This window comes from Salmo salar, chromosome ssa26 (assembly GCF_905237065.1).
Source record: "Salmo salar chromosome ssa26, Ssal_v3.1, whole genome shotgun sequence".
Classification (NCBI taxonomy): domain Eukaryota; kingdom Metazoa; phylum Chordata; class Actinopteri; order Salmoniformes; family Salmonidae; genus Salmo; species Salmo salar.
The window spans coordinates 7,385,615-7,402,787 of NC_059467.1; the positions used below are offsets into that span (position 1 = coordinate 7,385,615).

The window sequence follows — 17,173 nt, forward strand, 5'->3', positions numbered from 1 at the left end:
CGGAAACTATCGTCTCGAAAACAAAACATTTTTCCTTTCAGTGAAATACGGAACCGTTCCGTATTTTATCTAACAGGTGGCATCCCTAAGTCTAAATATTCCTGTTCCATTACACAACCTTCAATGTTATGTCATAATTACGTAAAATTCTGGCAAATTAGTTCGCAACGAGCCAGGCGGCCCAAACTGTTGCATATACCCTGACTCTGCGTGCAATGAACGCAAGAGAAATGACACAATTTCACCTGGTTAATATTGCCTGCTAACCAGGATTTATTTTAGCTAAATATGCAGGTTTAAAAATATATACTTCTGTGTATTGATTTTAAGAAAGGCATTGATGTTTATGGTTAGGTACAGTTGTGCAACGATTGTGCTTTTTTCGCAAATGCGCTTTTGTTAAATCATCCCCCGTTTGGCGAAGTTGGCTGTCTTTGTTAGGAAGAAATAGTCTTCACAGTTCGGAACAAGCCAGGCGGCCCAAACTGCTGCATATACCCTGACTCTGTTGCAAGAGAAGTGACACATTTTCCCTAGTTAAAAGAAATTCATGTTAGTAGGCAATATTAACTAAATATGCAGGTTTAAAAATATATACTTGTGTATTGATTTTAAGAAAGGTATTGATGTTTATGGTTGGAGCAACGTGTACCTAAGCGATTATATGCAACGCAGGACAGGCTAGATAAACTAGTAATATCATCAACCATGTGCAGTTAACTAGTGATTATGATTGATTGATTGTTTTTTATAAGTTAAGTTTAATACTAGCTAGCAACTTACCTTGGCTTCTTACTGTATTCGCGTAACAGGCAGGCTCCTCGTGGAGTGCAATGTAAAGCAGGTGGTTAGAGCGTTGCACTAGTTAACCGTAAGGTTGCAAGATTGAATCCCCGAGCTGACAAGGTAAAAATCTGTCGTTCTGCCCCTGAACAAGGCAGTTAACCCACCATTCCTAGGACGTCATTGAAAATAAGAATGTGTTCTTAACTGACATGCCTAGTTAAATGAAGGTGTAAAAAAATATATATAAAAAAATGTTTTGCCCAAATCGGCGTCCAAAAATACAGATTTACGATTGTTATGAAAACTTGAAATCTGCCCTAATTAATCGGCCATTCCGATTAATCGGTCGACCTCTATAACTTACTTTATGTCACCCTAACTGCCCTGAATGTCTCTGTTGATCCTACAGATATTGTATACAGTAATCATGTGGCTATGAACCAGAGTTATACTATTAGCACTGAGGCGTTGTGCCCAAGTAGGTAGTCCACAGTGTGCAGATCACCCCGCACTATTGGCTCAAATATAAATAACATGAGCATGTCTACATCTGATAAGCTTCCCAATAAAGCAATAAAAACAATCAAGCATCCCAGAAAAATGCTAAATATAGCTCACATTAACATACAGTAAGAGTCAAAAGTTAGGACACACTTACTCATTCAAGGGTTTTTCTTTATTTTTACTATTTTCTACCTTGTAGAATAATAGTGAAGACATCAGAACTATTAAATAACACATATGGAATCATGTAGTAACCAAAAAAGTATTAAGGAAATCTAAATATATTTTCTATTTTAGATTCTTCAAAGTAGCCACCCTTTGCCTTGATGACAGCTTTGCACACTCTTGGCATTCTCTCAACCAGCTTCATGAGGTAGTCACCTAGAATGCATTTCAATTAACAAGTGGGCCTTGTTAAAAGTTCATTTGTGGAATTTCTTTCCTTCTTAATGCGTTTGAGCCCATCAGTTGTGTTGTGACAAGGTAGGGGTGGTATACAGAAGATAACCCTATTAGGTAAAAAATCAAGTCTATATTATGGCAAGAACAGCTGAAATAAGCAAAGAGAAGCGACAGTCCATCATTACTTTAAACACATGGTCAGTCAATCCGGACAATTTCGAGAACTTTGAAAGTTTCAAGTGCAGTTGCAAAAACCATCAAGTGCTATGATGAAACTGGCTCTCATGAGGACCGCCACAGGAAAGGAAGACCCAGTTACCGCTGCTGCAGTGGATAAGTTCATTAGAGTTACCAGCCTCAGAAATTGCAGGCCAAATAAATGCTTCACAGAGTTCAAGTAACAGACATCTCAACATCAACTGTTCAGAGGAGACTAAGTGAATCAGGCATTCATGGTCGAACTGATGCAAAGAAACCACTACTTAAGGACACTAACAATAAGAAGAGACATGCTTGGGCCAAGAAACACGAGCAATGGACATTAGACCTGTGGAAATCTGTCCTTTGGTCTAATGAGTCAAATTTGAGATTTTTGGTTCCAACCACCATTTATATTTTGACATGATTCCATGTGTTATTTCATTGTTCTGATGCCTTCACTATTATTCTACAATGTAGAATATAGCAAAAATAAAGAAAAACCCTGGAATGTGTAGGTGTGTCCAAACATTTGACTGGTATTACATGTAGCCTGTGAGAGAAAAATTACATATTTACCTGATTTGTTTGATATCCTAGTAAAAATTCCCTGTCTTAGGTCAGTTAGGATCACCACTTTATTTTAAGAATGTGAAATGTCAGAATAATAGTAGAGAGAATGATTTATTTCAGCTTTTATTTCTTTCATCACATTCCCAGTGAGTCAGAAGTTTACATACACTCAATTAGTATTTGATAGCATTGCCTTTAAATTGTTTATCTTTGGTCAAATGTTTTGGGTAGCCTTCCACAAGCTTCCCACAATAAGTTGTGGTGAATTTTGGCCCATTCCTCCTGACAGAGCTGGTGTAACTGAGTCAGGTTTGTAGGCCTCCTTGCTCGCACACGCTTTTTCAGTTCTGCCCACAAATTGTCTATGGGATTGAGATCAGGGCTTTGTGATGGCCACTCCAATACCTTGACTTTGTTGTCCTTAAGCCTTTGGAAGACCCATTTGCGACCAAGCTTTAACTTCCTGACTGATGTCTTGAGATGTTGCTTCAATATATCCACATCATTTTCCTACCTCATGATGCCACCTATTTTGTGAAGTGCACCAGTCCCTCCTGCAGCAAAGCACCCCCACAACATGATGCTGCCACCCCCACGCTTCACGGTTGGGATGGTGTTCTTCAGCTTGCAAGACTCCCTCTTTTCCCTCCAAACATAACGATGGTCATTATGGCCAAACAGTTCTATTTTTGTTTCATCAGACCAGAGGACATTTCTCTAAAAAGTACGATCTTTGTCCCCATGTGTAGTTGCAAACCGTAGTCTGCCTTTTCTATGGCTGTTTTGGAGCAGTGGCTTCTTCCTTGCAGAGCGGCCTTTCAGGTAATGTCGATATAGGACTCGTTTTACTGTGGATATAGATACTTTTGTACCTGTTTCCTCCAGCATCTTCACAAGGTCATTTGCTGTTGTTCTGGGATCGATTTGCACGTTTTGCACCTAAATATGTTCATCTCCAGGAGACAGAACGCGTCTCCTTCCTGAGCGGTATGACGGCTGCGTGGTCCCATGGTGTTTATACTTGCGTACTATTGTTTGTACAGATGAACGTGGTACCTTCAGGCATTTGTAAATTGCTCACAAGGATGAACCAGACTTGTGGAGGTCTACAAATTATTTCCTTAATTACTTGTGTAATTACTTGTGTCATGCACAAAATAGATGTCCTAACCGACTTGCCAAAACTATAGTTTGTTAACCTGTTAGGGCTAGGGGGCAGTATTGACACGGCCGGATAAAAAACGTACCCGATTTAAAATGGTTACTACTCTTGCCCAGAAATGAGAATATGCATATAATTAGTAGATTTGGATAGAAAACACTCTAAAGTTTCTAAAACTGTTTGAATGGTGTCTGTGAGTATAACAGAACTCATATGGCAGGCCAAAACCTGAGAAGATTCCATACAGGAAGTGCCCTGTCTGACAATTTGTTGTCCTTCTGTTGCACCTCTATCGAAAATACAGCATCTGTGCTGTAACGTGACATTTTCGAAGGCTTCCATTGGCTCTCTAAAGCCGCCAGAAAGTGGAATGGGGTGTCTGCTGTCTCTGGGCAAAGAACAACAGCAGAATTTGTAAGTGGTCAGCCTGGGGACAGTGAGACTGAGATGCGCGTCCACGAGACTACTCCATTTTTTTCTTTCAGCCATTGAATGAATACAACATTGCCCGGTTGGAATATTATCGCTATTTTATGAGAAAAATTTTAAACAGCGTTTGACATGCTTCTAAGTACGGTAATGGAATATTTGGACATTTTTGTTCACGAAATGCGCTCGCGTGTCACCCTTCGGATAGTGACCTGAACGCACTAACAAAACGGAGCATTTGAATATAACTATGGATTATTTGGAACCAAACCAACATTTGTTGAAGTAGAAGTCCTGGGAGTGCATTCTGACAAAGAACAGCAAAGGTAATCCAATTTTTCTAATAGTACTTCTGAGTTTAGTGAGCCCCAAACTTGGTGGGTGTCAAAATAGCTAGCCGTGATGGCCGAGCTACGTACTCAGAATATTGCAAAATGTGCTTTCGCCGAAAAGCTATTTTAAAATCTGACACCGCAATTGCATAAAGGAGTTCTGTATCTATAATTATTAAAATAATTGTTATGTATTTTGTCAACGTTTATCATGAGTAATTTAGTAAATTCACCGGAAGTTTTCGGTGGGTATGCTAGTTCTGAACATCACATGCTAATGTGAAAAGCTGGTTTTTGATATAAATATGAACTTGATTGAACAAAACATGCATAACATAATGTCCTAGGAGTGTCATCTGATGAAGATCATCAAAGGTTAGTGCTGCATTTAGCTGTGGTTTTGGTTTTTGTGACATATATGCTTGCTTTGAAAATGGCTGTGTGATTATTTTTGGCAAGGTACTCTCCTGACATAATCTAATGTTTTGCTTTCGCTATAAAGCCTTTTTGAAATCGGACAATGTGGTTAGATTAACGAGAGTCTTGTCTTTAAAATGGTGTAAAATAGTAATATGTTTCAGAAATTAAAGTTATAGCATTTTTGAGGTATTTGTATTTCGCGCCACGCTAGTCACTGGCTGTTGACTAGGGTCTAGCCCAGAGAGGTTAAGGATCATGTCACCTCCACCTTACCTGACACCCTAGACCCACTTAAATTTGCATACCGCCCCAATTGATCCACAGATGACGCAATCGCCATCACACTGCACACGGCCCTATCCCATCTGGACAAGAAGAATACCTATTTAACGTTAAAAATGGACCAAAAGATTAATGCTAAGCAACGTTTGACATGTTTGAACGAACGTAAATAGATTATTTACTAGTTTTTTTTAGCTTTTCGGCGTGATTTTACACCCCCCCACCACGTTTTGTGGGAGCATAATGAACGCTAACTACTTGTTGTTATTTGGACATAAATTATGAACTTTGTCAAAAGAAACCACATTTGTTCCGGACCTGGGATTCCTGGCAGTGCCTTCTGATGGAGATAATCAAAGGTAAGGGGATATTTACAATGTTATTATCGATATTAGATGATGCTAACTGTATAGCATAGCTTATTGTTCTTAGCATAGCACCCCATTTATTGCAAAATGTGATTTCCCAGTAAAGTTATTTTGAGATCTGGCCATTCGGTAGCAATTACGAGATGATAATATATTATTCTTTGAATGACAATATTATAATTTACCAATGTTTTCGAATAGTAATTTTGTTATGTTCACCGGAAGCATTTCAGAGAAGAAAAAATCTGAATTTCACGCTACTGTAAAATGCTGTTTTTGGATATAAATATGAACTTGATGGAACAAAAAATGCATGTATTGTATAACATAATGTCCTAGGAGTGTCATCTGATGGAGATTGACAAAGGTTAGTGCATAATTCTAGCTGGTTTCTGCTTTTGGTGACGCCTGACCTTGAATTGAAAATGGATGTTTGTACTTTTGTGGCTATGTACTGTCCTAACATAATCTAACTTTATGCTTTTGCCGTAAAGCCTCTTTGAAAATCGAACAATGTGGTTAGATTAAGGAGATGTTTATCTTTTAAATTGTGTAAAATAGTTGATTGTTTGAGAAATTGAAATTATTAGATTTTTGATGTTTTGAATTTCCAGCCTTGTTAGCAATCCCGACTCGGGGTTCATTGCTAACCTGTAGCCCCAACAGGCTAAGAATGCTGTTCATTGACAACAACTCAGCCTTCAACACCGTAGTACCCTCCAAGCTCATCATTAAGCTCAGGGCCCTGGGACTGAACCCCACCCTGTGCAACTGGATCCTGGACTTCCTGATGGGCCACCCCCAGATGGTGAAGGTAGGAAACAACACCTACACTACGCTGATCCTCAACACTGGGGCCCCACAAGGATGCGTGCTCAGCCCCCTCCTGTACTCCCTGTTCAGTCATCCACCCATATCAACTGGACAGCAGTGGAGAAGGTGAAATGCTTCAAGTTACTTGCGTAGACATCACTGACAATCTAAAATGGTCCACCCACACAGACTGTGTGGTGAAGAAGGCGCAACAGCACCTCTTCAACCTCAGGAGGCTGAAGAAATTTGTCTTGGCTCCCAAGATCCTCACAAACTTTTACAAATGAACAATTGAGAGCAACCTGTATGGCAACAGAGAGTGGTGCAGTCTGCCCAACGCATCACCGGGGGCACACTGCCTGCTCTTCAGGACAGCTACAGCACCCAATGTCACATGAAGGACAAAAAGATCATCAAGGACATCAACCACCCGAGCCACGGCCTGTTCACCCCGCTATCATCCAGAAGGCAAGGTCAGTACAGGTGCATCAAAGCTGAGACCGAGAGGCTGAAAAACAGCTTCTATCTCAAGGACTGTTAAATAGCCAATACTAGCCGGCTACCTTAGAGGCTGCTGACCTATGAAAATAGAGAAGGAATCACTGGTCACTTAAATAATGGAAGACTAGTCTCAGCAAAAAAAGAAACGTCCTCTCACTGTCAACTGCATTTATTTTCAGCAAACTTAACATGTGTAAATATTTGTATGAACATAACAAGATTTAACAACTGAGACATAAACTGAACAAGTTCCACAGACATGTGACCAACAGAAATGGAATAATGTGTCCCTGAACAAGGGGGGGGTCAAAATCAAAAGTAACACTCAGTAAGTATCTGGTGTGGCCACCAGCTGCATTAAGTACTGCAGTGCATCTCCTCCTCATGGACTGCACCAGATTTGCCAGTTCTTGCTGTGAGATGTTACCTTCCACCATGGCACCTGCAAGTTCACGGAGGGGGGATGGCCCTGGCCCTAGCCCTCTGATCCAACAGGTCCCAGGCGTGCTCAATGGGATTGAGATCCAGGCTCTTCGCTGGCCATGGCAGAACACTGACATTCCTGTCTTGCAGGAAATCACGCACAGAACGAGCAGTATGGCTGGTGGCATTGTCATGCTGGAGGGTCATGTCAGGATGAGCCTGCAAGGTACCACATGAGGGAGGAGGATGTCTTACCTGTAACACATAGCGTTGAGAATGCCTGCAATGACAACAAGCTCAGTCCGATGATGCTGTGACACACTGCCCCAGACCATGACGGACCCTCCACCTCCAAATAGATCCCGCTCCAGAGTACAGGCCTCTGTGTAACGCTCACTCCTTCGACGATAAACGCGAATCTGACCATCACCCCTGGTGAGACAAAACCACGACTCGTCAGTGAAGAGCACTTTTTGCCAGTCCTGTCTGGTCCAGCGACGGTGGGTTTGTGCCCATAGGCGACGTTGTTGCCAGTGATGTCTGGTGAGGACATGCCTAACAACAGGCCTACAAGCCCTTAGTCCAGCCTCTCTCAGCCTATTGCGGACAGTCTGACCACTGATGTTGGGATTGTGCGTTCCTGGTGTAACTCGGGCAGTTGTTGTTGCCATCCTGTACCTGTCCCGCAGGTGTGATGTTCGGATGTACCGATCCTATGCAGGTGTTGTTACACGTGGTCTGCCACTGCGAGGACGATCAGCTGTCCATCCTGTCTCCCTGTAACGCTGTCTTAGTACGGACATTGCAATTTATTGGCCACATCTGCAGTCCTCATGCCTCCTTGCAGCATGCCCAAGGCACGTTCACGCAGATGAGCAGGGACTTGGGCATCTTTCTTTTGGTGTTTTCATAACTGTGACCTTAATTGCCTATCGTCTGTAAGCTGTTAGTGTCTTAACGACCGTTCCACAGGTGCATGTTCATTAATTGTTCATGGTTCATTGAACAAGCACGGGGAACAGTGTTTAAACCCTTTACAATGAAGATATGTGAAGTTATTTGGATTTTTACGAATTATCTTTGAATGACAGGGTCCTGAAAAAGGGACGTTTCTTTTTTTGCTGAGTATATATACTGTATTCCACAGTATTCTAGTCAATGCCACTCTGACATTGCTCGTCCTAATATTTATCAATTCCATTCTTTTACTTTTACATTTGTGTGTATTGTTAGAAACTACTGCACTGTTGGAGCTAGGAACTCAAGCATTTCGCTACACCCGCAATAACATCTGCTAAATATGTGTATGTGACCAATAACATTTTATTTGCATTTGTTTAAGCTGTTTTCTCGTGACATTTATTTGATACATCCATAACAATAAGCTAATGATGCACTCTCATCAGGACACTGTTGTTCAGAGGAGCTAGCCAACAACACAGCTAACACAATCACTTCAAACTGAAGCTGGAAAGACTGCATTCTAGCTGTTATTGTTTCGTTTTACCTGTTTTTTTATTGATATTTATTTGTTTATATCCATAAATATTATGCTGACTCATGATTTCGACCGGCTGAGAAAAACTGCAGGTCTGTCTGTCCCGACTCCTGGCATGTTCATTACTATGTGACAGCTAGAGATCGAATTTTGAATATTAAAACAATGTTGCAAATGTTGGAGAGACAGACAGCAAGGTTTATACAAATCTCCACTGTTGAAAACTAAATGTCAGTCTAAAAGAAATGCGAGATAATGTCTAGATTCTTGTTATAGTGGAGATCAAGTTTATACATGCCTGGCTTGGCTGATAAGATAGTGGATTACGCAGTCAGATGGATCAGAGTAAATAGGCATTTTAATGTCATAGATTTAACGTGTGGAAGAGACACCGGCTGGAATGCACTCTCAATAAGCATTCAGGATTAGACCCACCCGTTGTATAATAAGTCATAACCTTGTTTGGCAACCTCAAAGGGGAGGCAAGTTGTTGTCTTTGCCAAACAGAAACAGAAATGGCACACTGACTAAGCCATCTGCATATTACATTAAACAGAACACCCATGGTGAATTGTGCTAAAAACATGGTGTCTGTTCTGTCACCACATGAGGTCTGAGACAGTGTGTGCTTCTTCTGTTCTTCTGTTCAAAGTCAAATACCTCATAGACAGTACAATTCTACAGACAGACAGAAATCACCTGATTTCTGTTATGGTGTAGTAGCTTAGAGAGACCATGGTGTAATCTATTGCTATGATCTAGCTATGGCCATTGTCACAGGTGTTGCTAAGGCCAGACAGGGTCCCCTCTACAGATGTAGGATCTTAATATGATCACCCTATTGCAGTATAACTTTCCTGCAATGCAGCACGTTTTACTTGTAGTGTATTTAGGGTTAAAAAAGGCTTCTAAAGTTTGTAATTTCAACTTTGAACTATCAGACTTAATTTTCCCTTACAAAAAATGTATCAAACCCTGCAAAAAGGTCCATTAATTATAATTAAAATTATAACTCACATTTCTTGTTGCTGCAGGATTATTTTCCTGCTGTAGCAACCGGCTCAAATTAAGATCGTATGTACAGTATGTTCTCATGTCTTGTTGCCTGTGAGCTAAATTCAACTCTGTCTCATTCCTACTCGCTCTCTCTTGCTATTACGAGTGTCAACTGTCTCATTCGCTGTAGTTCTCTCTCTCTCGCTCTCCCTCCCTCTTGCTCTTTCCAGTGTCAGCGTGTCTGCTGGCCCCAAATTGAAGAGGGGACACTGTCAGACAGATATTGCAAGGGTCATTGGGTCGCTTGAAGTTCATGACCTCTAGTTTGTACTAACTAGACTGCATAACCTTTCATTTTAGAATGTATACATCTCTAGGTTTTATAGAATTAACAACATACTCTTACAGTATGACTGTGTTTTCCTGGCAACTGGGACTATTTTAGCTGCATATGTATGTCTAAATCTCCTCAACATCATATTATATAATCATTTTCTGTTACACAACAAACCACAAGCATGCTATTAGGCTTCTTCATAAACCCACACAGACAATGCTTAGCAACACACACACACAGACACACACACACACACACACACACACACACATTCACATTCGGTTTCTCTTTCTTATCCCTCTTAGAGCGACGGTCGCGCTTTTTAACAACACGCTCAAACAAGTGTGAACTCTTCCTCCTGTGTGAACAGATGGACAACACACAGACAGAGAGGACATGTGGTACAGTCAGATGGGATAACTCCATGACATGTTCGGAAAATGGAATGCATGTTGTTTAAAGTACAAACTCAGGCCAAGTGAATCAACATCTGATCATCAAGGATATGCATTACAAAATGCACTTGCTTATGTGTGGACACAACAAGACCTTTGCTGTTTGGTTTTGACTGGTGTGGTTGATCTATTTCCTTGTTTATGGAGGTGGTGCAGTCTACCTACATAAGTAGACCCGTCTTAGACTAACTTATTTATGGATACATCAATGCAGGCCTGGAGCTAAACAGCACTATTGCTATGCTATGCTATGTTACTAATATGACTGTTACTGGAACTTTGTAAGAACTGAATTGATGTCTATGAACTTTCAAACCTTATCTAGGAGTCCTCCAACTGTAGAAACATTTGTTGGACCGATCGCTTGGGTTATTTTGGTCATCGGTAAATGAGAAATAACTAAGGTGGAAATGCACATGGCAATTTTAGAACTTTAATAACAGTTTACAGCATCCTAAAACCCTCTGAATGCTGTACTTGATGAACATCACCCACCGTATCATATTTCAAGATGATGTCAGCGCGTTCCTCTGCTATCAACGTCTCAATGTCTTTCTTCATGTCAATATCTGAAAAGGAAAATAAAGAACAAACAATGTCAAATCAGAGATGCTTTGGTTTGCATGGTTGTGGCCAAATGTGTTGGCAAAAATATAACAGACACGCTCTTAATCTTATGTCGGTCTAACTGACTACTGGATACACATCGGTGATTAATTTCAAAAACCAGCGGTGATGTCTGTATAAAGAGGAGGTGATATTGTTTTTGTCCATTCGGTTGGCTAATTCACTACTGTTGATCATAAGCCTGTAACCGTCTCCACTACAGAGCTCTGACCAGCATGTGTCCACTCCTCAGCTAAGTGTTGACACAGTGTCACACTATGACTGAATGTACTTCACATGCCTTTAGTGGTGGGATAGTTTAAAACATGGTGGGCCACTGTGTGCGTCTATTGAGTAAGGTAAAAAAAAATACATAGTAAAAACTGCAGATTTGAATGTGTGAAAGCTAAACAGAACACAGGTTTGAGAAGCAGAGCGCTTATGTGGATGTATATAGTATGTTGGCAGTGTGTGAAGAGGATGTCAGTGTGTCTGTCTGTTCTGTGGATCAGTAATATAAGCCCCCTGGGAACCAAGAGTCCTGCCAGTGTTTGGCTGACAGTACCCGCTAACCCCCACCTTCCTCCTCCCTTCCCCTCTCTCTCTGCGCTCTCCTACACAGGAATCTACCTCACACGCACGCGTCTCTGCACAACGTAATTATGGAATGCTAATCATCCAAAAAGTACGAAGGCAATCATTTCAAGGGTCCTCAACTGTACGTTGTGTGGGCCTGTTTGAGAAGATGGATAGCCAGTGTAGGCCTACAGCAGTCTGCTTTTGACTGAGCGGTGAATATTGATTTCATGGCCCTCCAACCTGTTACAAAGTTTTCTGACCTCACTGAGTAGACCTTTTCACACATGACAGAGTGTAGCATATGTAGGCCTATGCCTCTGTGGTGCTACACCCCACAAGCACAGGTTTTCACTCAATCCATCATATGAACAGACCTTATCTGTGGGATCCCTACAGTACAAGAATGTTTATAGTGTACTCTCCAAAACAAAACAGCGGGCTAGGCCTAATCCTAGTTAATCCACACTTTCCATGGGCTGTATCATTACCAGTGTCCTGGTTCCAGATCAGTCATAATCTGGACCACAGCAGGACACATCCAACATCTGGATCTTATCATTATCTTTGGGGCCAGGATTACACAACCAATGGTTGTTATTTTCCAACTTGATTGCAAGGCAGCTTCGGAACAAAGGAAATGTAATTCCATCACTCTGGTATCTCTTAACTGAAGTTATGTGACTGGCTTTCAACCACTGAGTGGATATTTCCACAATGTTTCCACAATGTTGTTTACAACTACATGCAACATGGGCATAATGGCACAAGTGTCACGTCCTGACCAGTAAAGGGGTTATTTGTTATTGTAGTTTGGTCAGGACGTGGCAGGGGGGTGTTTGTTTTATGTGGTTCGGGGTTTGTTGGGATATGTGTTTATGTAGAGGGGTGTTTGTTTAGAGTATTCCAGGGTTTTTGGTTATGTTCTATGTTTTGTATTTCTATGCTCTGTCTATGTTGTGTATTTCTTTGTGTTGGCCTGGTATGGCTCTCAATCAAGAACAGCTGTACATCGTTGTTGCTGATTGGGAGTCATACTTAGGTAGCCCTGTTTTCACCTGTCCTTTGTGGGAAGTTGTTTTTGCACTGCTAGGGTTAGCCTGCAAAACTGTTTAGCTGTCATGCCTTTCCTTGTTACGTGTTCAAGTTTATTAAAATAAACGTTAAAATGAGCACTCAACCCGCTGCGCCTTGGTCTACTACATACGACGACCATTACTACAAGTCTAATAAAATATAACTGTACTGTTTAAGGTATTCATTTTGAGCTCAAGCACAGGCAGTCAGGCACAGGCAGTCAAGCACAGGCAATCAAGCACAGGCAGTCAGGCACATGCAGCTAGAACAGAGTCCTAGACAGTATGGGGAGGCTTTTGTTCCAGTCTGGCCGTAAAACATCCGATTAAGCTAACCGTGGTCTAACCTGAGGATCACAATTGTTTCAATCCGGTTTGTAAAAGCTGGACTGGAACAAAACCCTGCACCCACACACACACACACTGGACCGGAGTAGCCAACTTAAAGGGGCAGTGCAGTTAAAAACATGATTTTGCTTTTATATATTTCCATGAGGTCGAAATAACACTTAAATTGTTAAAATTATAATAATGTCCTTTTTGTGTAAGAGCTGTTTTTTTTTTTTTATCTGGAATTTCTGCCTGTTCAGGTGGGATGGAACTTTTGGACCACATCATGACATCACAATTTGATCTGATTATAATAGACCAATGACTGTTCATCTGGGTAAGGAGTGAGCTCTAGACCATCCTATCAACCAATCAGGGCTCTGTATGTAAATATCTTCACATTTGTTTCCTAACGCCCACAGGATTAGCCTGACAATTTCAAGACCAAAAGAAAGCTCAGGGAAATAAAAAAGTATAAAAAATATATTTTGGAGTTATTTTCATTAATATAAAACACACACAGTGTTATTAGACATACAATTATGATTTGAAAATACAATTACAAAGACTGCATGGATGGTTTAACTTTCCAGACAAGACTGAATGTCTAAAATGTGAATCTAGGCTAGACCTACTGAATAATTCAGTAAGGTAGAGAATGTAGCACATGTCTGCCAGACAGACAGTGGTCACTCACTGGCACAAATAAAACAGAGCAGAGGAGATGCCTGAGGCTTCTGCTGAAGTCTACACAGTACAGTACACCTGGAACTACATGGTCAACAGATACTGATATCTGTGACTACAAGGAGAAAGACATTTGACCTTCCTGGCCTCCACCCTGTAGCCTAACATTTGTTTGTTTTTCTTAACGGGCAAAAAGAAAAGTGACAACACACCCGTCCTAACCAAAGGAACAGAGGTTTCAGTTCGAGAGACATCAATACCAATATGGTAGGCTACTGATGGTCAGAAACAGCTTCACCTCTTTATCTCTGGTCTTACTTTCAGAACAACAAACTCAGAAGAGGGAACACGGGCGATGGCGGTCCTCGCTATAAAGCACTGAATGTGCTGCATACTATTCAAAGCGTCTGGCAGAAACTGCCATGTGGTCAGTGGTCTGAAATCATAGCAGGCATTTGGAGTTACTGAGAATGTCTCTGTTGGCAGGGCAGAGGCCAGAAGAGAGAACAGAGAGGGTTTACGTAGCTGGTCGTGCCCCAACTGATTGATCTTACTTTACTTGCCCAGAGGAAGTTGTCCCACACATACACAGACGCAAATGGAATGAGTTAGGAACACATAAACATGCATGAAAAACACACACACATTCATTCATTACATAACTAATTGTGCATTACCACAACGATAGACAGTGCATATATACTATTGTAAAACAATAAATACTTATTTTTTTAAAGGAAGGAAAAAAGTGTTCCTGTGTATTTTACGCTGGGCAACCTATGCATTGAATCCTATCCTAAGCAGGAAATCAAGTTACTGAAGTGTTTCTGTTTATAACCATATTCGCCATGCTACGGTAAAAGGCTACATTGATACCAAGGGGATTATATTAATAGGGTGTTGTCAGCAAAACTGTAGCCTATAGAAAAAGCAATACAGGCAACGCACAAAAGGCTAAACACGACCGCACAAGCGAGTGTTGTGGCATTCATCAGCATTTCCATAACCTATAATGTAGCATTATGTCACCAGGGGAATTATACACGAATGGCGAAACAATAAAGGAAATATATCGATTATTATTTACCTTTTATTGTGGATATCTCTCTGCGCTATCCGTGCAGTAGAAATATTGTAATTCCCTCTTCTCATTATTCGGTTGCTCCTGGAATTTTTGATCCACTGGAGCTGTCACCAAATCGCGGAATCACAACAATAGCCGCGAAGTCTACAGTGGGGTATATACTGGAGCACACGGGCTTCCTACATCTAACGGGATAGTGGTACATTTGTCACTGAACAGTCTGTGGTAAACTGAGCAGGCGCAGCAGCGTGGCATGCGTGACAGAAATATGTATGTCGTATGATGATGACTTAAAGGTACAGTCCTCCTGCATGTACAGTCCTACTTTGTTTCTGCGAACCGTCTCACCTCATGTACACTACAGTGGTGGCTGATGTGAAGTATATTATGTGCTTTGGCGCCCTCTGCTGGCTGTGCGGATGCTTTACACCAACCACGGTGTAGTGTTGTACTCTGAGCCCTCTAGCAAGTTCTTCAGGGCTATAAAATAAATAAAATATAACATTTGTGTCAATAAACCTATAACCATTCACCCGGAGTGTTTATTAGCATCATCGATCAGTAATTGCAATATACCTTGTATTTTAGGCCATGGCATGATATGGCGTGATGTTCAGCATACCACCTGAGTACAACACAAGCAAGTGAGAATAGTTTTCAAAATATAAAATCAAACATAAAAAACAAGTGATTATCATTGCACACATTGCAGTGGTGGTACTACATAACAATTGATCCATGACTGATAAGGCAACCTGGTCTCCGAGCATTTCATATTATTCCGTATGTAAATCAGAGTCACTCCATTTAGGATGATATGTATTAATTTGTGGATGTCCATCACCCATTTCGAATTTTATCTGTTGTATGATATGCGCAAGCGGAATATCGCGGGCGCCTTGTGAACGAGGCGATGGGCAAATAAGCTCTGGATGGACGCCGGCCTCCAGATTGCTCATTGCTGACTGGGCTATAGCATTTATTCACATAAGTCAGATTGATAAATGTAGTTTATTATTACACTGAACAAAAATATAAACGCAACATGTTTCATGAACTGAAATAAAAGATTCCAGAAATGTTCCATATGCACAAAAAGCTTATTTCTCTCAAATGTTGTGCCCACATTTGTTTACATCCCTGTTAGTGAGCATTTCTTCTTTGCCAAGATAATCCATCCACCTGACAGTTGTGGCATATCAAGAAGCTGATTAAACAGCATGATCATTACACAGGTGCACCTTGTGCTGGAGACAATAAAAAGCCACTCTAAAATGTGCAGTTTTGTCACATAACACAATTCCACAGATGTCTCAATTTGAGGGACCGTGCAATGGCATGCTGAATGCAGGAATGTCCACCAGAGCTGTTGCCAGAGAACTGAATGCTCTACTATAAGCCGCCTCCAACGTCGTTTTCGAGAAATTGGCAGTATGTCCAACCACCGTTGTGTGGACAAGCGATTTGCTGATGTCAACATTGTGAACAGAGTGCCATATGGTGGTGGTGGGGTTATGGTATGGGCAGGCATAAGCTACAAACAGAATTGCATTTTATCGATGACAATTTCAATGCACAGAGATAACGAGATGAGATGCTGAGGTTCATTGTCATGCCATTCATCCACCACCATCTCCTCATGTTTTAGCGTGATAATGCATGATCCCATGTCACAAGATCTGTACACAATTCCTGGAAGCTGAAAATGCCCCAGTTCTTCCATGACCTGCATACTCACCAGACATGACATCCATCGAGCATGTTTGGGATGCTCTGGATCGACATGTACGACAGCGTGGTCCAGTTCCCGCCAATATACAGCAACTTCGCACAGCTAATGAAGAGAAGTGGGAAAACATTTCACAGGCCAAAATCAACAGCCTGATCAACTCAATGCGAAGTAGATGTGTCGTGCTGCGTGAAGCAAATGGTGGTCACATCAGATACTGACTGGTTTTCTGATCCACGCCCTTACCTTTATTTAAGGTATCTGTCACCAACAGATGCATATCTGTATTCCCAGTCATGTGATATCCATAGATTTGGGCCTAATCATTTTTTTTGAATTGTCTGATTTCTTTATATGAAATGTATCTCAGTAAAATATTTGAAATTGTTGCATTTTGAGTTTATATTTTTATATAATTTAAAAATAATGGTTGGATAATTTCCATCCAACTAGTAACTGGTGACCCCATTTACTAGTTGGAGATTTTGCTGCTAAGGAACAGAATCATTAGATTACTTGTTTTGGAACTGCACATACAGTATGTAGCTTGTTTTTGGTCGCAGGTTCAGGAATGGCTAAAGAAATGCACCATTTACCTGGAACTAA

The 17,173-nt window shown here is 41.1% G+C and overlaps 1 protein-coding gene across 1 annotated transcript in view; it reads right to left on the minus strand.

The window, feature by feature from the left end:
• Positions 1-15,124, minus strand: part of si:ch211-288d18.1 (USP6 N-terminal-like protein) — a 38,568-nt gene extending 23,444 nt beyond the window's left edge. Inside the window, exons 1-2 of the mRNA XM_014174972.2 lie at positions 14,842-15,124; positions 10,975-11,048 (exon numbers count right to left, since the gene is read on the minus strand). Coding sequence (XP_014030447.1) covers positions 10,975-11,040 — 66 coding nt within the window. The 5' untranslated portion in view covers positions 11,041-11,048; positions 14,842-15,124. The remainder of the gene's footprint in view (positions 1-10,974; positions 11,049-14,841) is intronic.
• Between the last annotated feature and the right edge of the window lie 2,049 nt (positions 15,125-17,173).